The sequence below is a fragment of the Jaculus jaculus genome, chromosome 5 (assembly GCF_020740685.1).
Source record: "Jaculus jaculus isolate mJacJac1 chromosome 5, mJacJac1.mat.Y.cur, whole genome shotgun sequence".
Lineage (NCBI taxonomy): Eukaryota > Metazoa > Chordata > Mammalia > Rodentia > Dipodidae > Jaculus > Jaculus jaculus.
Window position 1 is genome coordinate 114,356,772 of NC_059106.1, and position 22,700 is coordinate 114,379,471.

General features: G+C 42.6%; 1 protein-coding gene across 3 annotated transcripts; it reads left to right on the plus strand.

The window, feature by feature from the left end:
- The first annotated feature begins 1,280 nt into the window (after positions 1-1,280).
- Positions 1,281-21,202, plus strand: Matn3 (matrilin 3). 3 transcript variants are annotated; one of them, XM_045149012.1, is made up of 9 exons: positions 1,281-1,777; positions 6,844-7,410; positions 11,646-11,771; positions 12,661-12,786; positions 13,706-13,831; positions 14,900-15,025; positions 18,298-18,423; positions 19,501-19,611; positions 20,335-21,202. In XM_045149012.1, exons 1-9 carry the CDS (start codon positions 1,600-1,602, stop codon positions 20,370-20,372), a joined length of 1,524 nt encoding a protein of 507 aa, XP_045004947.1. In that variant the 5' UTR covers positions 1,281-1,599; the 3' UTR covers positions 20,373-21,202. The 3 variants fall into 3 exon arrangements, with proteins under 3 accessions (XP_045004947.1, XP_045004946.1, XP_012805402.1); XM_045149011.1 differs by lacking the exon at positions 18,298-18,423 and having other exon boundaries at positions 1,546-1,777; XM_012949948.2 differs by lacking the exon at positions 12,661-12,786 and having other exon boundaries at positions 1,546-1,777.
- The last annotated feature ends 1,498 nt before the right edge of the window (positions 21,203-22,700 follow it).

A 22,700-nucleotide genomic window follows, 5' to 3' on the forward strand; every position in this document is an offset into this window, starting at 1 on the left:
ATTGTCAGGCTCACCATGGAATCAGCATCGTTGCTCATCTCCCCACTTTCTCTTTTGCCTGGGATATGAGGAGTGGTTTATCTCCTCAGGTCTCACTACCTTCTGAAAAAGAAAAACAGATTCTGCAACGGAGAGTGGAGTCAGCGTAGGTAAAATTGGATAAGCATTATTAATTTAGGGAGAGTTTGATGGATGTAGCCCCTCCTTTAGCCAAAGACTAGTGGGAGCTGACACTGAAGAGCATAATCTTTGTCTCCATAGGATTCTGACCTGGTTCCCAGTTCCAGATGTGGGTTCCTTTCCACTGAGCAGATCTCTTAGCCAATCAGAAAGCCATTGGTTACTCATCAAGGCTGTGTGCTGCCATTGCACTGGTGTGCACTTCTTTTCAAGCTGGTTCAAAGACTCCTAAATATGATCAACACAGGAAGGATACCATGGGAACTTCTCAGGGACACATTCAAACTCTAGCAGTTTGTTCACAATGTTGTGTAATCAATCTCCAGAAATTTACATCTTGCAAAACTGAAATATTTTTAAATAAACTTATGGCTTTTAACAATTTTGGGACACACACACACACACACACATATATATATGTAGAGAGAGAGAAAGAGAGAGAGAGAGTCATATGCATCCCACGTCATTACCTTCTCTTATCCCTCTCCTGTCCTGCTGTTTGTCCTCTTTGAAGACCCAGCTCAAACTTCCCTGCTTCCAGAAGCCTTCTTACTCTACAAAGACCTTTCTCCTCTAACCCGTCACCTTCCCTTAGATAAGCACACCATTTGGGCATATTCTCTCCCAGCAGACTGAACTGAGGGCACCTGGGCAGGCTAGCCCAGTATGACCTAAAGGGTCACTCTACCAGCAAGGAAGTGGAATATAAGAAGAGCCTCTGGAAGTCTCTAGGTACAGGCTGTTCTCCCAGCTAACAGAGGCTCTTTGGAGGAATGCATGTTTGCTATTCCTGGTAATATAAGTTCAAGTGTTTATAGATGTTTGAAGTTGGGATGAAAGTTTCCTATTCATGCTGCTAGAATCTATGAGGACTTTTCTTTCTAAAAACAAACGAAAAAACCGAGTTCATAGAAAAATTTGGGTTACTTGGCTGGAAAAGGTGTGTGTGATGAGCCAGGTTTCATACTGCTCTGAGCAGGATCCTCAACTGGAGCTGAGCGGGCAGAGCCCAGGGGCTCCTCGCCTGGGGCTCTGGGGCGTAGATCTGGCTAGGATAGTAGGGTCGAGCAAGTTGCCCGGCCCCCTTAGGAGCCCAAACGCGGGTTTTACAAGGAGGCAAAAGTCCAGGAGGCACCCAGCCTAGCCCACCCGGCCCCGGCGAGCGGTGACCACCGCGCTTCTGGCCGTCTCGCTCCAGACATTCCGCTGCTGCCACTGGAATGCGCAGACAGGGCTCCTTGTTGGCCTTGGGCGGATCCGGGCTGGCTAGGCCCGAGACACTGGGGGAGGGCGCGGGGCGGTGCCTCCAGAGCGGGACCTTTAAATCCTCCGCCTCGCTGCTACCCCGGGCCCCCTACTGACTCGGCCAGCCCTGAACCCCTCGTGGCGACAGACCCCTGCCGGTCCACCGACCTCACCATGTCTTCCGTGGCCCTCGCGCGCCACCTCCAGGCTCTCCTGCTACTCTGGCCGCTGCTACTGCTGCTGCCCCCCGCCACCCCTGGTCCCTTGGCCCGCACGGGTGTCCGGAGGCTGGGGATTCGTGGTCCCGGGGGCAGCCCCGGTCTTCGTCCGCCTCCCGGGGCCCGTGGCGCAGGTACCGTGGGGCAAATGGGAGACTAGGATAGCACGGCTGGAGAGCCTGGGCTAGAGGTGGGAGAACGGTACGGGGACTCCGGAGCCAAGCATCCCAGGAGGAAAAGTTCCGGCGTGCGCCCAGTGTTCTTGCATCCCAGCCCCAGGGAGATGAGGTGCGAGAAGAATTGTCCCCCCGAAATCCTGCATGGAAACTGAGGTCTAGAGAATGAAGGGGGACGCGCGAGGTCACGCTTATGTCCAGGCAGCTTGTGGGTCTCCTGAAACAGCCGTCCCTGTAATTTGGGTCAGGAGCACCTGGCACCTGTGGGCGCGCAGGGCTTTCCAGTTATGCCTGGCCTTGGTCTCTGGTTCCGTGGAGCAAAGCCCTTCCTGCAGGTCTGCTTCTAATACTCGTGTAAGAGTACTTCTCCGCTCCCTCCTGGCTGTGGAGCTGCCTCAGTGGGACCAGATCTGACCAAGGACGTCACGGGGGACGGGTGGGGTAAGGCCAGGAAAGGAACCCGAGATTCGGCAAGGATGCTCAGGATCCTTGGGTGCGGTGAGGTAACCATCCTGAATACACCCGGGTCTGCACGGACCGGTGTGCTGTTTAAATGGATCTGGGCTCCACACCTCTCTTAGATCCGCAGAGACCCAAAATAGGTCTCGTCTTGGAACAATTCCATGTTCTCCTTGTTACCGGCAATCGATTCCTGAAGTCCAGCAGACCTTAGCACCGCCGAGCCGACACGCATCCATCCGACTGGATTCCTGACAGGCCATACAGGGAACCCAGGGCTGAGCAAACCAGCATGGGAACATGGCATGAAACTCAGCTTGAAGCCAAACGCGGGCTTTTTCCATGGTTCCAGCCTAACATCTCCATATGCTTTCTTACCAGGAAGTCCAGCCTCAGTCTTTGAAGTAGAAGGCTGCATCAAACCGTTGCGTGCGTGTGTGTGTGTGTGTGTGTGTGTGTGTGTGTCCATGCCAGTGTCTGGTCTCCTCTAGTCATTTACGTACAATGTCTATCCCTTCCTGTGCCTTGCTGAATATGTCTAGGATTTGCTGAGGGGCTGGAGATTCTTCTGCATTGCGCTATTACCCACCCCACCCTACTTCTCTTTGTTGGGAATCCACCTTGTCGGTAGGGTCTCACAGCGCTGGGCAAGGGCTCCACCACTGAGCCTCACCTCAGTCCCTTGCCTTATTATTTGAAATGGTCAAATCATTGCCTCGGAGAGGGAAGAGTTAGGATCAAGGCTCACAAGGGTTAAATTTGGCCAGCTGCTTGCTTGGGTGGGAGTGGGGAGCTTTTTGTTTTGGAAGTGACCTTACCCATGTTATTTCTGTGTCGCCTAGAATCCAAACTTGGTCTTAAATGGCAATTCTTTGATAAATGCAGCATTCTAAACTTCCAAATCTTCGTGTTAACCATTAGGAACTGCTAAGCTCTGCTATGGGTTTTTATTTCTGGTAGAACTGTCACCAACTGGAATACTGTGATTGTGGAAACCTAGGAAACTCAGACATTAATTTCCTTGTGTTTTTCTTTTTTTCTTTTTCTTTTTCTTTTTGAGGTAGGGTCTCACTCTAGCCCAGGCAAACCTGGAATTCACAATGTAATCTCAGGGTGGCCTTGAAGCTCACAGTGATCCTCTTACCTTGTGCTAGGATTAAAGGTGTGTGCCACCATGCGCGGCTAATTTTCCTTATGCTTTAGAACCAAATGGCCATAGAAGGAAATTCAAGCACAGTTAGTGCCCTTGCTAAGGAGGTAGAAATCAGGAAGGAGCCACATGATTATGAATAAATTGCCACCACTGTGGTCAAGACTCTTGTATTAGTTTTCTATTGCTTCTGTGAAAAATGATTGGATTGAGTAGCTTAAAACAACACACATTGTTACAGTCCTGTAAGTCAAAAGCTGTAGTTCATCTCCTTGGCCAGTATCAAGCTGTTGGCAGGGCTGTCCTTGTCCTTTTCAGAAAGTTCCATGAAGAAGCACTTGAGGCCATTTTTAGCTTCCTAGAGGCTGCTGCTGCACACCTTGGCTCATGGTCTTCTTCCTCCCTATCATAGCCAGGAACAGCATTTATCTCATCACTTGGTTCTCCTCTACCCCTGCAACTTCCATTTTTAGGGTCCTTTGTAATTCTTTGGACCCACTTGAATAACTTAGGGTAACTTCCCCATCTCAAGTTCCTTGATCATACCTGAAAAGCCTCTTGTCACTGCTAAGTAGCATATATGCAAAGTTGCTAGGATTATGACTAGAACATCTTCAGAGGAGAACATTATTCTGCCCATCACACCCATGTCCCCATGAAGAGAGGATTTGGTGTGAAAATCTGTGAGAAGGAAGGGGTAAGGTATGTTCAGTTACAAGGACATGCAGTGATTTGTAAGGGCACCACTTGGGTGTTACTGAAAGCATTGTCAGTCACAGGTTTTGTATCACTTTTGCTTTTTCCTTGTGTTCCTATCATGAAAAAGCACACAGATCCACATCCAGGCAGGATTCAGCACAGCACTTCCTTGTTCCCAATCCCAGGGGATTTTGAAGGAAGTTGTGGTATTTATTAAAAGAAGAGAGATTTGTAATTATTTTTAAAAATATTTTGTTTTTTATTTATTTGGGAGAGAAAGGGGGGCAATGAATGGGCATGTCAGGTCCTCCCAGCCACTGCATACAAACTGCAGATGCATGTGCCACCTTGTGCATGTGGGTCCTGAAGAGTTGAACTGGGATCTTTTGGCTTTGCAGGCAAGTGCCTTAACCACTAAGCCATCTCTCCAGCCTGATTTGTAATTATTTTTGACTTAACTAAATACACGACATATGGCATATTTCAGGGTGGTAGCTCAAAGTCAACATGCATAGCGTTTACTGGGTACATGAGATAATGTTGATTTTTGTCGTGGAAAACATTGCCTCAAAGAGAGCAGCTGTATAGTAGAAAGTCCCTGGGCTAGGAAGTGTCAGGAACCCTGGAGTCTAGGCATGCTCCACTGCTTTTTAGTTCTAAATCTTCCCAAATCTCAGGGATGATGGGTATAAAGCCAACCTCTGCACTTCTTGCTGCACTGGGTCCTTGAGTTGGTATCCTGGAATCCCTACAGTGCTGTACAATGGAAGATGTTGCCTTATTAATTGTAGGCAGTAGGATAAAACCAAGAGGATAAATTTCAGTGTTCAAAATGTTTAGACTATAATTAAAGAGTGGTGGCTCATGCCTGTAATACTAACACTTGGGAGGTGGAGGCAGAAAAATTCATAATTCATGTAATTTTGCCTATAAAGAAGTTACGGCTATCCTGACTGCATAAGAACTTGTTTCAAAACAACAACAACAAAAAACAGTTAAGCAAGTAAATGAATACATAAAAACTGAAGGGCTGGGTGTAGCTCAATGGTAGAGTCTTTGCCTACTATGTACAAGGTTCTAAATTTGCCTCTTAGCACTGCAAAACAACCAACACAACCCCTATTATGGACAAAGCTTTTCCTCTCATAAATAGCTTAGCTTAATAATTTATGTATTAAAATTATTTTATTTGTTTTGACAGCATCTCACTATGTAGCTTAGGCTGGCTCTGAACTGACTATCCTCCTGCCTCAGCCTCCCAAGTGCTGGGATTACAAGCAGGCACTGCCATGTCCAGCTAAGAATTTATTTTTTATTTATTTATTTGAGAGTGACAGACAGAGAGAGAAAGAGGCAGATAGAGAGAGAATGAGTGCGTCAGGGCTTCCAGCCACTGCTAACAAACTCCAGACGCGTGTGCCCCCTTGTGCATCTGGCTAACGTGGGTCCTGGGGAATCAAGCATCGAACCGGGGTCCTTAGGCTTCACAGACAAGCGCTTAACAGCTAAGCCATCTCTCCAGCCCCCAGAATTTATTTTTTAATTTTTTTATTTTTTTTGGTTTTTCGAGGTAGGGTCTCACTCTGGCTCAGGCTGACCTGGAATTCACTATGTAGTCTCAGGGTGGCCTCGAACTCACGGCGATCCTCCTACCTCTGCCTCCCAAGTGCTGGGATTAAAGGCGTGCGCCACCACGCCCGGCCCAAGAATTTATTTTTAACCTTTTTTTCCCCTTCTCACTGACAATGACACCAATGTCTGTTCTTTTATTAGGAAAGGAAGAATTCCGAATAGTGCCTCCTAAGGAGCTCATTTCCATTTGGGGCTGTGTATGCATGTAGTGGGTGTGTGATGCAAATGTGCATGCTTGCCTTTCTATGTGTGCATGTGTATGTCTGTGAGAGTTATTTGGGAGTAGGGAATGGCTTGAAAAGGTGTGATAACTGTCTGTTTTCCTGTCTAATCCTGACTGTGTATTTGATCTTGGTGGCTAAGAGAGTGTGTGCAAATAGGGTTGGATGAAGCATGAGAGACTAGAAGAGAATCCATGGCAACGAAAGTATATTATGCCACTGCAGTGTGCCTGGTGTGTTTGTGCAGAAGGGATATAAGTGTCTCAATGCAGGAAATCTGCTCATTTACCTTTGTAGTTCCAGGTCTTCATACATGAAGATCCTCAAAATTATTATTTGGTGAGTGAATAAGGGGAAAAGAAGTGGCCAAGAGAGTTTGGAGATAGTAGGAGAGGTACCAAGAAGCTGTGGTCTTTGCTACTTAAAACAAGACATGCTCATAAAATTGAAAGCACAGTAGGCATGTGTCAGATTATCACCCTATGCCTCAGATAGCGAAGTGACAAGAAAAGACTGGGATCCATTCATTGCTAGGACCCACAAAGAACATTTAGAACAAATCTTTTAAGTAGCAGGATGATGTTGTAAATAAAATTCTGTGCTGAGAGAGCCTATAGTGACTATTTGGGGCAGCCTCTATGTGAATCTTCACTAGGAGATTCTGCAAGCCTTGGTGTTTTCAATACACAGAGGGAAGAAGGTTTCCAGGAAGGAAGCAGGCAATGATGGTGCTGGGGTTAGGAAATGCTGCCTTGTCTGGCTCTCTAGAATCCCATAGTTCTCTGGTGTGAGGATTGTCACATTTCTGGTCATGGGCATGATCATTGTGTGGCCTTTTCTCCTCTGCATACCCTTCTTTGCAGGTGTTTGTAAGAGCAGGCCTCTGGACTTGGTGTTTGTCATTGACAGTTCTCGCAGTGTGCGGCCACTGGAATTCACCAAAGTGAAAACCTTTGTCTCCCGTATCATCGACACTCTGGAAATTGGGGCTGCTGACACAAGGGTGGCTGTGGTGAATTATGCCAGCACTGTGAAGATTGAATTCCAGCTCCACACCTACTCAGAGAAGCAGGCCCTGAAGCAGGCTGTGGCAAGGATCAAACCCTTGTCAACAGGCACCATGTCAGGGCTGGCTATCCAGACAACTATGGAAGAAGCCTTTACAGTGGAGGCAGGAGCTCGAGGGCCCACATCCAACATCCCCAAGGTGGCCATCATTGTGACAGATGGGAGGCCCCAGGACCAGGTGAATGAGGTGGCTGCCAGGGCCCGGGCATCTGGCATTGAGCTCTATGCTGTAGGTGTGGACCGAGCAGACATGGATTCCCTCAAAATGATGGCCAGTGAGCCCCTGGATGAGCATGTGTTCTATGTGGAGACCTATGGTGTCATTGAGAAACTCTCCTCTAGATTTCAGGAAACCTTTTGTGGTAAGTTGGTCTTTGCTTCCAAGTACCAAAGGTGTTATATTTCACACATTGTGTACCCAGAAAAAGATTCAGTGAATTTTTGGGGGGTGAAAATTTTATAGAAAAGTGAAATACATGCAGTGCTTTTTTTTTTTAAATTTATTTATTTATTTATTTGAGAGCGACAGACACAGAGAGAAAGACAGATAGAGGGAGAGAGAGAGAATGGGCATGCCAGGGCTTCCAGCCTCTGCAAACGAACTCCAGATGCGTGCGCCCCCTTGTGCATCTGGCTAACATGGGACCTGGGGAACCGAGCCTCGAACCAGGGTCCTTAGGCTTCATAGGCAAGCACTTAACCGCTAAGCTATCTCTCCAGCCCCATGCAATGCTTTTTTGGTGTTTTTTTTTTTTTTACCAACTTAAACACATGGTATTGGTTTAGAAATATAAAGCAGCATTATATATAACTAGGCTTGCTCATAAAATCTTCATATTTGCATTAGAAATGTGAAGTTCTGGAAATACCCAAGGTAAATAACTTTGCTGTTTTCTGATGGAGTCAGAAAAAAAAAAAAGCCTCCAAATCCCTAAACCACCCAAACCCAAGACACCTTTCTCTTGTCCCTTCTTCCCCACCACCACATTTTCTCCACCCCCAGATATTTGTTTTACTTTACCATTTCTAGATTTAACAGGACTCGGCTTGTTCTCCTACAGAAGTTGGAGTAGCATCTGTCCTTGGAGGACCAGTGGGGTAGATTCCAGTGTCACTGCCAGTGTGCATTTGGTGAACATTCATTTTCAGAGTCAGCTCTTTCTCTGATTATTCTGTGGAATAATTGGATCAATCAGGGACTGACTGGGAAGATTGGGCTTTGGTACCCTTGAGAGACATAAGAAGTAGATTAAAAACAAATCATTCTGTTACTCTCCTACTTGAACATGGACATGCTAATTTTATTGGAATTCTTTTAAAAATATTCACTTGGAGTGTGTGTGTGTGTGTGTGTGTGTGTGTGTGTGTGTGTGTACATGTGTATGCCACAGCTCCTGGCTTTTGTGTGCTCTGGGGATCCAAACTTGGTCTCAGAGCTGGACAGTGGATACTTTACCCATGCAATCATTTTCCCACCTCATCAATGGAGTTGTTCTTTTTTTTTTTCTTTTTCTTTTAGTATGAATTAGCTAGATGCATCAGCATGAGCCTATTCAGTTCTGGAGTTGTGCTGCACTGATCAGGATTATGATTTGTGAGCTGGGTATGGTGGTGCATGACTGTAATCTTAGTACTTGGACAGTTGGAAAGGCAGGAGAATCAGGAGTTCAAATCCAGCCTGGGATACATGAGACCTTTTTTTTGAAAGGAAGGGAGAAAGAAAAGAAAGATTTGCTGGAAACTTGCTGTGCAAAAAAGAGGACCTGAAATAGATCCTCAGCACTTGTGTAAAAAGCTAGACATAGCCTTGCATGTCAGTAACCCCAGTGCTGAAATAGGGGAAGGAGAGGGCAGACACGTGGATCACTAATGCTCTCTGGTCAGCTAGTCTAACCAGAAAATAAAGAACGGGGAGCTCCGGAGACATTGTCTTAGGGAAATAAGGTGGAAGAATGCTAGAGGAGAAAACTTGGTGTCTTCCTCTGATCCCTACATGTGTGTACACAGGCTGCACACATCTACACACATGTGCATATAATATACACACACACACACACCCCCCCAGGGGTGGGAGAGAGAAAACAAATACTATAAAAACTTAAAAAATAGAATTATGACTTGTGGTAGTTATTTTGTTTTACGTCATTTGGAGTCTTTTGAAGCCTTCTATGGAATCATACATGTAAGTGTGCACACATTTTTGGTTTGGGTGTGCTTCTAAATATACATACCTTTTTTGCCATACTATTTATTCCAAGTTTGTTTATTGAACATACATCTATTGATTACTAGATATAAACATGAAGGTAGCTCTCCATCCCCCCCCCCACTATCAGGTAACGTTCTAGGGGTGGGAATTACACAAACAAGGGAGCCTATAACTGCAATTGTGAATTTCAAGGAGACTACATCTAAATTAATGTGGATCCCAGCAATCCCCATATGGTCGGGAAATGGAAGATGAAGTCTTGATCTGGGGCAAAGCTTGGCCTCATCCCAGGCAGACCTGGCTGGTAGCCCCTCGTTTTTCCTATCCAGGGACACTGGGCCTTCACAAAACCTCATTGGCTATGATGGCATCTACTTGGCATTTATTGGGTTCTGAAGAAGAAAGTGGCTTTCTTTCTCCCAGAATAACCCCTTAATCTGTGAGTGAGAGCTGTTCTGTCACAATGTGGGTCTGTGGTGAAGTTGTGTCTCAAAGTTAGCACCTGGGGATGGGCTCAAAGGCTGTAAAGTAACAAGTGGTGAGTGGTAGGCTTTTACTCTCATACAAAAGATCTGCTTATTCTAGGGTGGGGGATGATGTCCTTTCTATGGAAGAAAGCTGAGGGGCAGCTTGTAGCAACGGATTGGAAAGATCATTCTATGAAAAGGCTCTCCTTGGGAAAATATTAGCCTTGTCCTGTTGCCAAGGGCAATGGAGATTGGGTTACCTGCCATAGGAGTGCCAGCCTCCTTCAACAGACCTCCTTGGTTTATAGAAATGACTAAATTCATTGATTCATCTTTCAAAGCATGTAACTAGAAAAAAAAAAAAAACACATCAACCTCATGTGATATAAATGGTTACAGCAGCAAAAAGATGTAGATACAAGGGCTGGAGAGATGGCTTGTGGTTAAGCACTTGCCTGTGAAGCCTAAGGACCCTGGTTCGAGGCTCGATTACCCAAGACCCACATTAGCCAGATGCACAAGGGGGTGCACACATCTGGAGTTTGTTTACAGTGACTGGAGGGCCTGGCATGCCCATTCTCTCTCTGTCACTCTCAAATAAATAAAAATAAACAACAACAACAACAAAAATAAAAGGCCACAGCTGAGGTCTTTAAATTATTAAAAAAAATATGTAGAAACAATTTAGCTGATATGGTCTTACTTATTATGTTCTTGCTTTTGGTTTTACTTGTTTATATGCAATATGAAAGTTCATTGTCCTTGTAGCTACTTCCACCCCAAATACATACCTGCACTTAAGAACCATGCTGCATATGCAGAGGGCTGTTAGGCAGATTCCACCCCCACCCCCGCATCATGTGCATACTCAAGTCTCATGGCCCAAGTTGGAGCCAAGTCCAGGCCAAAAGACATGTGAATTCCATTTAGTCACAAAATATAAATTCCTTAGAAACTAGGTTTCCAACACTAACTTATAACATTCCAGCTAGTATGTCATTGTTTATATCTCTTACAGTTGGGAAACAAGAGTCTATTTCAAAGGTATATGAACAAGTTGCCTGACAATGGACATGTTTGATTTCAGCAGCTTCAAACTCAAAATTCCTTCTGTCATTTGAGAGAGGCTGTAGCAAAATCTCTTTTTCTTTTTTTTTTTTTTTTTTTGAGGTAGGGTCTCACTCTAGCCCTCTAGTCCAGGCTGACCTGGAATTCACTATGGAGTCTCAGGGGGGCCTCAAACTCATGGCGATCCTCCTACCTCTACCTCCTGAGTGCTGGGATTAATGGTGTGCGCCACCACACCCGGTTTGCAAAATCTTTTTAAGTTAAAACAATTTTTTTTTCTTGTTTTGTTTTTTTGAGGTAGGGTTTGGCTCTAGCCTAGGCAGACCTGGAATCCACTATATAGTCTCAGGGTGACCTCGAACTACTCCTTACTTCTGTCTCCTGAGTACTGGGATTAAAGTTGTACACCACCATGCCCAGTTTAAGATTTTTTAAATTTTACTTAATTTTACTTAATTTATTTGCAAGCAGACAGAGATAGAAGAGAGACAGACACAAATGGAGAAGGGGCATGCCAGGGCCTCCAGCTGCTTTAAATGAACTCCAGATGCATGTGCTATTTTGTGCATCTGGCTTTACATGGGTACTGGGGATTTGAACCCTGGTAGTTTTAGGCTTTGCAGGCAAGTACCTCAATTGCTGACCCATCTTTCCAGCTGAAAAATCTATAATTTTGAATTTGTCACATTTCTAGTGAAAAAGTCACATATCTAATGGGGGCAGAAAATAGCCAATTGTGAAGTCAAGAGGTGATTAGTAAGGAATCTTGAGTCCAATGCCTTTTAGAACAGGAAGAAGTATCTCAAATGGTTTTGACACATCAGAATCATCACTGTGCTTGTTCTTTGCCCAGCTCTAGACCCGTGTATGCTAGGCACACATCAGTGCCAGCATGTGTGTGTCAGTGATGGGGATGGCAGACACCACTGTGAATGCAGCCAAGGGTACACTTTGAACGCTGACAAGAAAACATGTTCAGGTGAGACCTGCTCAGGGTTTGTGGAATATGAGTTATTTAGGGGTCAGCTTCTCTAGGGCTGTGGATCACCTTATGCTTTGTTTCTGATCCCTTTTCCCCTAATTGATTTTTGGCTAGTTTACTGCTGTTTATAAGAAGTTTCCCTTCAAAATGAATCTGGGGGCGGGGGATATAGCTCAGTTGGGAGAGTAATTACTTAGCCCAAACCATAATGCCCTGGGTATGATCCTCAGCACCACCTAAAACCTGGTATGCGGGCACACACCTATGATCCTAGCACTTGGGAAATAGAACCAGGAGGATTAGAAGCTCAAGGTCAAGCCAGGCATGGTGGTACACACCTTTAGTCCTAGCACTTGGGAGGCAGAGGAAGGAGAATCGCTGTGAGTTCAAAGCTAGTATGAGACTACAGAGTGAGATCCAGGCCAGCCTGGGCTAGAGTGAGATCCTACCTCTAAATATCTAAAAAAATAAAAAAGTTCAAGGCCATTCTCTTCTACATAGCTAGTTGGAGACCAGCTTCCCATCCTTACTGCCTTCACTGTGCCCCATCCTCTTCCAGTTGGCTCCTTTCCTTCCCCAGTTAGTCACCCATCCTGCTTTCTTATCATACATAGTCCATCATACTATTTACCACCTCCCTTAAAACTTCTTCCTCCCAGCTCATATTTCCCTTTCTAGTTTTGTGACCTGGTGATGCACATATATAAATATGTACACATATAAACACACATATAATTTTAAGTCTAGATTCTCAGTATGACAGAAAATATGCAGTATTTGTGAGTCTGGCTTATTTTGCTTAACATGATGATTTCCAGTTGCATCCACATTTCTGCAAATGTTATAATTGAATTTTTTCTTATGGCTGCATTCATCTGTTGATCAGCTCTGGACCTATGTGTGCTTGGCACACACCAGTGTCAGCACGTGTGCATCAGCGATGGGGATGGCAGACACCACTGTGAATGCAGCCAAGGGTACACCTTGAATGCCGACAAGAAAACATGTTCAGGTGAGACCTGCTCAGGGACCGTGGTTGACCTGCCTGGATGAGGCTGGTTCCATTTCCTGGCTATTGTACAGCGGTAAATATGGGTGTCAAGTATCTCTGTGTCAAGGTGACTTGGAATCCTTGTTAATAAAATAAAAGGTAAAAGAGGAAGGAATCCAAAACTCTTGATCCCTTTTGAAGGTTTGGAATTTTTCCTAGGCTTTATTTCTGTAGACATAAGCATCCTACTTCTTCCCGGGGGCCATCCATACCCAGGGACACTAAAAGTAGAGTGAAATGTTGACACAGAGTCAATGAAGAAAGGGATTTTTTTATTGCTGTTGTTTTAATCCTAAAAAAGTTTTTTTTTTTAAAAATTCTATTTATTTTTATTTACTTATTTGAGAGTGACAGACAGATAGAGAAAGAGGCAGAGAGAGAAAGAAAGAAAAAGAGAGAGAGAGAATGGGCATGCCAGGGACTCCCAGCCACTGCAAACGAACTCCAAACGCATGTGCCCCCTGTGCATCTAACTGGGTACTGGGGAATTGAGCCTTGAACTAGTGTCCTTAGGCTTCACAGGCAAGTGCTTAACCGCTAAGCCAGCTCTCCAGCCTCCTAAAAAAGTTTTTGAGAGGAATAAAACATAGAGATATTTAATGCAATCTACTCGTTTTATAAATAATGAAATTGTGATGCAAAGAAAAGACTTAGCTACATCACTGTGTCTATTAGTGAAAGAGACAGAACTGGAATCATTTCTAAATTCTATCAGTGCCCTTTCCTGTACACAACCTTAGCTCTGTGTGTGTGTGTGTGTGTGTGTGTGTGTGTGTGTGCGCGCGCGCGCGCGCGCGTGTGTGTGTAGTGATGAGGCCAGTAAAATTTTTTCTCAACTCCTTTCCATACATTTATATTTGTCCTGCTTATCTTTTGACAGTTATTGACAAGTGTGCCCTTAACACCCATGAGTGTGAACAGATCTGTGTGAATGACAGAACTGGCTCTTACCATTGCGAGTGCTATGAAGGTTATTCCCTGAATGCAGACAGGAAAACTTGTGCAGGTGAATGGTTTATGTATCTGCCTATCTACCTATATAGTGTTGGAATGGGAAGCCACAAGGGATTGGAACTTGGTCAATTTTTTTTCTTTCTTCCTTTTTTTCTTTTCCTTCTTTCCTTCCTCCCACGCCACCTCCCTCTCTCTTTCTTTCCTCCTTTTTGTTACCACCCTGACCTAAGTTTTATTTTGAAAAGGTAGAAATGGTGAAATCTATGTATTACATGTGAAAGTGTGTGGCTCATTTCCTCGCTGTATCCTGTCCTACCAGCCCTTCCAAATGCTAGCCCTTTTAGTAGTTTAGCTTTAAGTAATGTCTTACAAGACACCTGTTCCTCACAAGGGGAAACAATAACATTGAACCAGAGAACCTGGCAGATACCACTTTAGCTAATTCTATTTCTCATTGTTGTGGCAAGTTACCTGAGAAAAGCAACTTAAGGAAGAGTTTATTTCAGCTCACAGTTTAGCTTACAAATAGTACATATTCAGAGCCTATCTCGGTGGGGAAGGCATGGTGGCAGGAGCTTGAGGTAACTGGTCCCATTGGATTCACAGGCAGGGAGCAGAACGCTAGTGTGCAGCTTGCTTCATAAGAAAGTTCAATGAATAAAGAGTTGGGTCTCAAATTTTTACATTGCCCTAAATTAGTTGATCTCCTTGGGGCTCACTTTCCTCATTTATACAACAGGAGAGTGTTATAATATAATTTCTCCAAATTCTTTGTTTTTCTGGCTTTAGTGTAATTAGCTACAGAACTTCTGGTATCTTTTTGGGTTGGGCAAAGTACAGTAAAACTAAAAGGAATTTATTATGTATTTATGAGATGCTTAGATCATAAAAACTCAACACTGATGGTATTGAAAAGAAATTGGGGAAGGTTGGAGAATAGCATACGTTTATGGGATTTTATTTAACACAGCTATCTTCTACTTACAGCAAATAAAGCCAACAGCTTTGACTACCTTCCAATTATATACATTCCTAGCTGCAAACAAGCAGGGTTCTATCTCTGGGTAACAAGGCACTCTTTCACTTTTTATTTCTTTTCTCTTGGACCTTCATCTGACAGCTCAGGACAAATGTTCTTTGGGTACACATGGCTGTCAGCACATTTGTGTGAATGATGGAGCTGAGTCCCATCACTGTGAGTGTTTTGAAGGCTACAGTCTGAATGCAGATAAGAAAACATGCTCAGGTAAGGTCCACCCCACAAATTCTTTCCTATTTGAGTCTTTCTCTGGCAGTGAAACCAACTTGTAGCTTACCACGAGAGAGGTCCTTGGAGGTAACTTAAAGATGCAGGCGTTCTCCCAGCTTACACACTAGCCAGAGTGGGGTGAGCTCACTGGCTTCTGAAAACAAATCACTTCAGAAAATTACTAGGAAATGGGCAAGGAGTGGGAGATATGAGAAAAGCTAATGAAATGTAGGTCCTTATCCAGGAAAACTTTATAGCTCTGTACACTGGGGACATTTTAGGCAAACAGGAGATCTTAGAGGAAGTCATCTGGGCAGTAGCTATTTGGTGTGATAGGCTGAACTGATCTTTTTCCAGTTAAAACTTGGCCTGGAGTATTTTGTAGCATTACGCTTAAAGCTGGATGGCTTTAGCAACGGAGACTCTGTGAAGGTCTGACTCACATAGAGCTTCCAGGACGCTGGAAGCAGGATATTCCCTGACAGTTCTAGCTGGTTAGTCTTCGGTGTCTCTGAGCCTTGTGACTCAGCTAATGAGCTCCTGCCAGGACTGCTAATCCTCATTAATTTGATTTAAACTCACTAGTAGAACAGGGTGGCATTCATACATGTCAAAGACCTCCTCCAGGAGGACATTCCTGCTCTTGAGGTACTGCTTAGTTTTAGCTTCCTGAATGTTCTTCAGATTTTACATTTCTTTTCCTCTCCCTGGAGGAGCCACATGATAGATTTTGTCAAGGTATATAAAAGGAAATGGAATATATCTGTTCCTCTTTTTATTATTTTTGTTTTAAAATTAAGACTTTTGTATTCATTTGCAAGCTTGTTTGTGTGTGTGCGCGTGCGTTTGTGTGTGTGCACACACATGTGCCAGCGTCTTGCCACTGCAAATGAACATCAGATTCATGTGCCAGTTTGGTGCACCTAGCTTCATGTGGACATTGAGGAACTGAACCCAGGCCATCAGGTTTTGCACCAAGTGCCTTCAATCACTGAGCCATCATCACCAGCTCCTACTCTTTTTATTTTTAGTTTGTTTCGAGACAGGGTCTCATATAGCCAGGGCTGGTCTGGAACTTACTATGTAGCACAGGCTGGAATGAAGCAGACAGAAATCTTCTTGCTTCATCTTCCATAGTGCTGGTATTACAGTATGCACCATTACACCCTACTCTTCTGTTTATAAACAAAATCAGGCCAGACCTACTTGCTTATAATAACAGCACTTCAGAGGTTAAAGCAGAATGATGGCAAGTTCAAGTTCAACCAGGCAGCATATGAAAAAAGAAAAAGGAAAAGAAACCTTTGGCACAAGAATTTGGAGTACTTAATTTGTTCTCAGGAATGAAGACCTATGAGGATCTCAGAAGGCACAGTTTCTGCTTCAGAGCAAGGCAGAGAGTGCATGGAAAGAGCTGGCTCCTTAGAATGCAGAGCTGTAGCTAAGGAAAGGCACTGGTGGCTGCTAGCAGTCAATCAGGCTCAAGGAGTAGGGAAGGGCCCAGAGAATGAAACTGGGCTTGGGCCTTGAGGTTGGGGAAAGTTAAGATTAGTAATTAGTATCTGGGAAGGGACAGACTGGTGCTGGTTTGTTTAGAGGAGCAGTAGGATTGAACAGATAGGGTACAGATAGGGTACCACTAGTCAAACTCCTCTGACTGGTTCCCAGAATCTCAGTTATCAGTTTTGGCTGCCAGGAACATTGAGGACCTGGGAAAATGAAAACAAAACACACTATGGAATACAGTAAGACTTTATCTTACAAAATGAACAGGGATAGAGGAGATAGAGAATAGTGGGAACATTGGTTTGCATATACTTTATAGGAATAGTGAATAATGCTGTGCCATAGCTGAGGCCAACAGGTAGCCAGATCCCTCCACTGTCCTGCTTTCCCTCACTGAGTGATAGGAAGGCTTACAAACTAGATGATGGGGTTAGGGTTGGAGGCATGCACAGTTGTTGTCTTTAGCATGAGTATTAAAGTGAGACTGGAGGAGATGAAATATTCTGCTATGAGGCTCTGTGTGGGGATATCTATCTTAAGGTTTGAAAAGTAATGATAGATTATATAGGGCCTTGCATTTCAGGCAAAGCTGACCTGTAGAAAATAGGGAGACATGGAAGGTTCTTCATACTTCAGAGGAGAGTTGAAAGGGAGCATATAGACTACTTTGGCTCATGAAATGGCAGAAAAAGAACATGGATCTTCCATGAGGTCTTTCTGAGTTTATTACGCTATTTTCATTTGTCTTAGGCCAGTTTTGGCATGGAATTTGTGTGGCACTTTGCTCTCCATTTAAATTTGGGCAAACTGTTTTCATCTCTAAAATGTTATTTATGTGCTAGACAGTAAATTCTTCACTGTCCAACAAAATGTCATTATTGTTTTTATTAATACTTTAACACTGTTATTATTTTTCTGTTTATTTATGCTTGTGTACATGTGTGTAAGAGAGAGAGGGAAGGAGAAAGGGAGAAAGAGAAGGGTTAAGAGGGAAAGGAAGAGGGAGAGAAGAGGGATTCTCAAGAGAGAGGGAAGATGGGGTCAAGGTTTTCTGTCCCATTTTATATAAAGGGTAGGTCCTTGATCAATACAGTTCTTTTGGGCAGCATCCAACTTAGCTCCTTGTATAATGAGGTCCTTAATAGACTATTTTGTGATGATCCATGAATAGCTGGAGATGTTGAAGCACTGATAGCAGAAAAACCCCAACATAAGTTCTGGAATATCATCAAGGCTCAGTGCTGCCTGAGTGGGCCAAAGTCAAGAGCCCCTCAGACAGTTTAGAAGAACAGGGAAGGAATGGCTGGGTAACAGGTGAGTTCAAGGGGTGTGTGATGTGCACAAGGAAACCAGACTTTCTTCTGAACATGGGGCTGTGGCTGATGACTGAAAACTTCATTCTCAGCACTGTCTGGAATCAACCAAAGCTTGAACTCCCAGATGTATTTTTTTTTTGTGTGTGTGTGGGGGGGGTTTAACTATTTATTTGAAAGAGAGACAGAGAGACAGAGATAGAGAGAGATAGAGATGGGGGGGGGAGGGAGAATAGGTGTGCCAATGCTTTCAGCAGCTGCAAATGAACTCCAGACGGATGCGCCACCTTGTGCATCTGGCTTATGTGGGTCCTGTGGAATTGAACCCGAGTCCTTTGGCTTTGCAGGCAAATGCCTTGACCACTAAACCATCTCTTTAGCTCATGTTTATTTTTCTTTTAATTTAACTTAACTAGTAAATACTTTCTTTCCTGCATGGTTCTGGGTCAGTTCATAACAAGTGTGCTCTGGGCACTCATGGCTGCCAGCACATCTGCGTGAGTGACGGGGCAGCATCCTACCATTGTGACTGTTTCCCTGGCTATACCTTGAATGAAGACAAGAGGACTTGTTCAGGTGAAGACTGGCTCTTTAAGTAGATTTGGTTTCCTAGGAAGATCTAGGAGGAAGCTGTTTCTTTATCATGTCTGGTTTTAATACCCCTAGGACTTCTGGTTGGCTACAGGATAAAACAATTAACTTCTTCTGCTAGATAGTCTACCTTGCATGATCTGATCACATCTTGATTATTTTTTTTCCTTTGTGGTTCTGGAAACGATAGGGCCTCATGCACAATAAGGACCTACTTTAATACTCTGTCCCTATGAAAATCTATCCTTTAAAATGTATAGTTCAATAATTTTCAGTATATGCAAACATCACTACTATCTAATTTTTGTTTTTGTTTTTGAGGTAGGGTGTTGCTCTAGCCCAGGCTGACCTGGAATTCACTATGTAATCTCAGGCTGGCCTCGAACTCACAGTGATCCTTCTACCTTTGCCTCCTGTGTGCTGGAATTAAAGATGCATGCCACCCTCATGCCTGTCTCCATTTTGTTTTAAAAAAACATTTTTGTTGGTGGGGTGGGTGAGAAAGGGAGGGGAAGGGGAAGGGGGAGGGGGAGGGAGGGAGGGAGGGGGGGAGAGAGAGAGAGAGAGAGAGAGAGAGAGAGAGAGAGAGAGGGAGAGGGAGATATGCATGCACATTAGGGTCATTTGCCACTGAAAACAAATTCCAGATGCATGTGCCACTTTGTGCATTCAGCTTTATGTGGGTATTGAAGAACTGACAGGCTGGCATGCTTTGCAAGCAAATTTCTTTAGCTACTGGTCCATCTCCCTAGGCCTCATTTTCATTTCTTAATGAGGATACAGTATCACAAGAAGATAGTCTTATTTATATTTTTGGTCTCTCCCTACGCTAACCACCTTTTACCTCCTGAAATATGCATTTAGTTCAGGGCTTAAAAACAGCAATATTGATTTGTAGATTTCTCAATTATATTGTTTATATATTTTTATTTTATTTTTTTTCATGCTGAGGATTGAAACCCAGGCCTGTCTTGTGCTAGGCAAGTGTGCTGTGCTTCCCCAGCCCTGCTTTGTTATACTTCTTGGATAGTTGCTAAATTTTGTGTGCTGTTGTTGTCCTAGACATTGAAGAAGCACGGAGACTCATTTCTACTGAAGGTACTTGTGGCTGTGAAGCCACACTTGTATTCCAGGAGAAGGTTAGCTCCTCTCTGCAGAGACTGAACACCAAGCATATCCTTTTTTGGACGGTAATCTGCTTCTTTTTGAAGCCAACCTAGATTCTTCAACTGAGCCAAACATTTTAGACCATTCCACTGACAAATCTCTTATTATTTTAAGATAAACAATAGTAATATGTGTAAAAAGAAATTAGGGTTTTTTTTTTCAGTTGTTTAGTAGGCTGTTTTCATTCTATAATGCAGATGGTGGTGGGTATAACCTAGGAGTGTGCAAATTTTCCAGGAGGATACAGTCATAAAGGAATCAGTTTTCAAATCCTTCAACTCTGTAAGATGCTGTTTGTAACTGGCTGGCATCCTTTTTCTTCCCATCTCACTGTTGCCATTCTTCTAGCTATATGAGAGGGCATCTTTTTATCCCAAATATACTAAGATATATTTCCTGGAAAATTAAATCTCCAGAGAATCAAAGGAACAAATTCCTTTAATCAAGACTTCATAATGTAGCTTTCCCATCTACCCCACTAAGATCTTTTTCCAATTAAATTTTCTTCAAACAAAAATATTTGAAGATAACAGTAGTGGTATAATTTATCCTGAACTTTGAAGAATAAATTTTTTGAGCTTTAGATTAAATTGGGCTTTTGATGTAGTTTTGCTTGTTACTTTCATATGTAATGTGATATAATCTTATTTTGTCTTGGGTTGAAACATTTGAAAGTGTTGTTATAGTTTCCAAAGTGCAAATAAAATGTTGGCCTTAACACATAGCCACTTGATAACATTTTGGAGAAGTTGCAAGTAAATGAATAAGGACAAGTGCATCACTAAAATGCCCCAAACTCTCACTTTGAAATGTGGAGTGCTTGCTATACTTAATACTCATTTATATTTTTGTATTTGTGCAGCTCTAGTGTTCTTGGTAATAACTGGCCATTACAAATGCTTGAATATTATTTGACAAATAGTATGAGGATTTTCTGGAAAATCAGCATCATTTTCCAAGGAAATATATGTGCAGACCCTTACTAAGAGTGAACTTAGTTTAGCCTCTAAGCTACGATAGTGAAATGATTGTTAAGAAGTAGAATGAAAAGTTTAATGTTTCTTTACCTACTAATTGAGCCACTTAATTTTTAAATCTTTGTATTAGTAAGGTATCATATATACAATAGAAACTTCTAGGTCTATTTTCTCTTAGTAGTATCTTATTACTGAGAGCACAAATTTTATGAAGGAATTACACATAAAAAGTTTGTATAATTAGAGAAGACTATATTTAGAACTGTTTAATACTTTTTTCTCATTCTTGCTGAAGTATTACTGAGGCTGAAATCAAGGGGTTGTACTACATGTACCTAAAATATTTAATATACAGTAAATGAACATTATATAACATTTGTAGCTAAATCTTGTTTTAGAAATGCACAATTAAAGAGTGCTAGTTGTGAATTTAAGGTGCTAAACTTTTTACCAAGGACAAAGAATCCTAAGTTTACCATTTCCTTTATTATGCAAAAATTGATAATACTGATAACAGATATTTATAAGATTGCTATAACAAGCAACAAGATCTAATATTGTCTTTAAAAAGTATTAGTGGGCTGGAGAGATGACTTAACTGTTAAGGTGCTTGCCAGTAAAGCCAAAGGACTCAGGATCGATTCCCCAGAACCCATGTGAAGCCAGATACACAAGGTGGCACATGTTTCTGGATTTCAATTGCAATGGCTGGAGGCCCTGATGCACCAATTCTCTCTCTCATAAAATTAAAAAAAAAATTAGCAATAATCCCTTTTCACTTATATATATTATGCAAATACTTTTGTTTTTAGTGCTATAGCTTGAAACTTTGGAACAAAACATTCCTTTAAATTGTATTTTGGTTTTTATTGTTTTGATATAATAAAAAGTTATCTTTATACATTAATACCATGACTGATTTTTTGGTGATTCATATTATTTTATTCCATTAGATATATTTTCTTATGTTAAACAGAATTAATCTTGAGGCTGAAACAGTCTTTTGTCCCAAGACAGAATGCTGATGATACTCTTCCTATAACTTAATCCCACACTACTAAGTTGATACTAAAAATGTTAGTTCAGGGTAAGTAGTAGTTTTCAATATGGAGGTTCCTCAAACATCCCCTAAAAGTAGATCTACCATAAGACCCAGCTTTGCCTGTACTGGTTATATGTTCAAAGGACTCAAAGTATATAACACAGACAACTATACATCCTTGTTTATTGCTGCACTATTCGCAATAGCTAAGTTATGGAATCAGTCTAGTTATACACCAGTGGATGAATGGTTAAAGAAAATGTAGCATACACACAATAGATTATTAGTCATCCTTAAAGAAGAACAAGTTCTTATCACTTACAGGGAAATGGCTGGAACTAGATATATTAAAGCAAAATAAGACAGATGCAGAAAGTCAGGAATCCCATGTTTTCTATCATTTGTGGAAGAGACACACAAACAGTAGGGAGGAGTAGCAGAGAGGAACAAGGGGAAAAAAGAGAGAAAAAGAGAGGACAAGTCAGGAAATGAGGGTGGGAAGGAAAGATCAAAGTTTGTTATATGCACATGTCACAATGCAACTCAGTTTTTATTCAATAAATATACATTAATAAAACCAGAGATGGCTTAGCAGTTAAGTCACTTGCCTGCAAAGCCAAAAGGACCACGGTTCGATTCTTCAGGACCCATGTAAGCCAAATACACAAGGTGGTGCATGTATCTGGAGTTCTTTTGCAGTGGCTGGAAGCCCTGGTATTCCCATTCTCTCTCTCAAATAAATAAATAAAACATGAAAAATATTCAATACCAGAAAAGCATTAACCAGGTTTGTGGTAGAAGAGGTAATAATATAACATTATCTATATTTAGAAAAAAAATAACCTTTGCAAATTAATACATATTTCTGAGAAACAAACATAACTTAAGACTTAAATTTAAAATGTCAACTTTAAAGAAGTAAAAAATAAAAAAAAAAAAAAAAAAGAAGTAAAAAATTGCTGGGCATGGTGGCACATGCCTTTGGTCCCAGCACTCGGGAGGCAGAGGTAGGAGGATCGCCATGAGTTCAAGGCCACCCTGAGACTACATAGTGAATTCCAGGTCAACCTGGGCTA

What these genes read in the sequence shown, in the direction of transcription:
- Matn3 (XM_045149012.1), top strand. Translation starts at nt 1,600, where the DNA reads ATGTCTTCCGTGGCCCTCGCGCGCCACCTCCAGGCTCTCCTGCTACTC. An exon ending in TGACAAGAAAACATGTTCAG is followed by an intron (nt 11,772 to 12,660) that starts GTGAGACCTGCT and finishes TCTGTTGATCAG; the next exon opens with CTCTGGACCTATGTGTGCTT. An exon ending in GCAGAGACTGAACACCAAGC is followed by an intron (nt 19,612 to 20,334) that starts ATATCCTTTTTT and finishes ACACATAGCCAC; the next exon opens with TTGATAACATTTTGGAGAAG.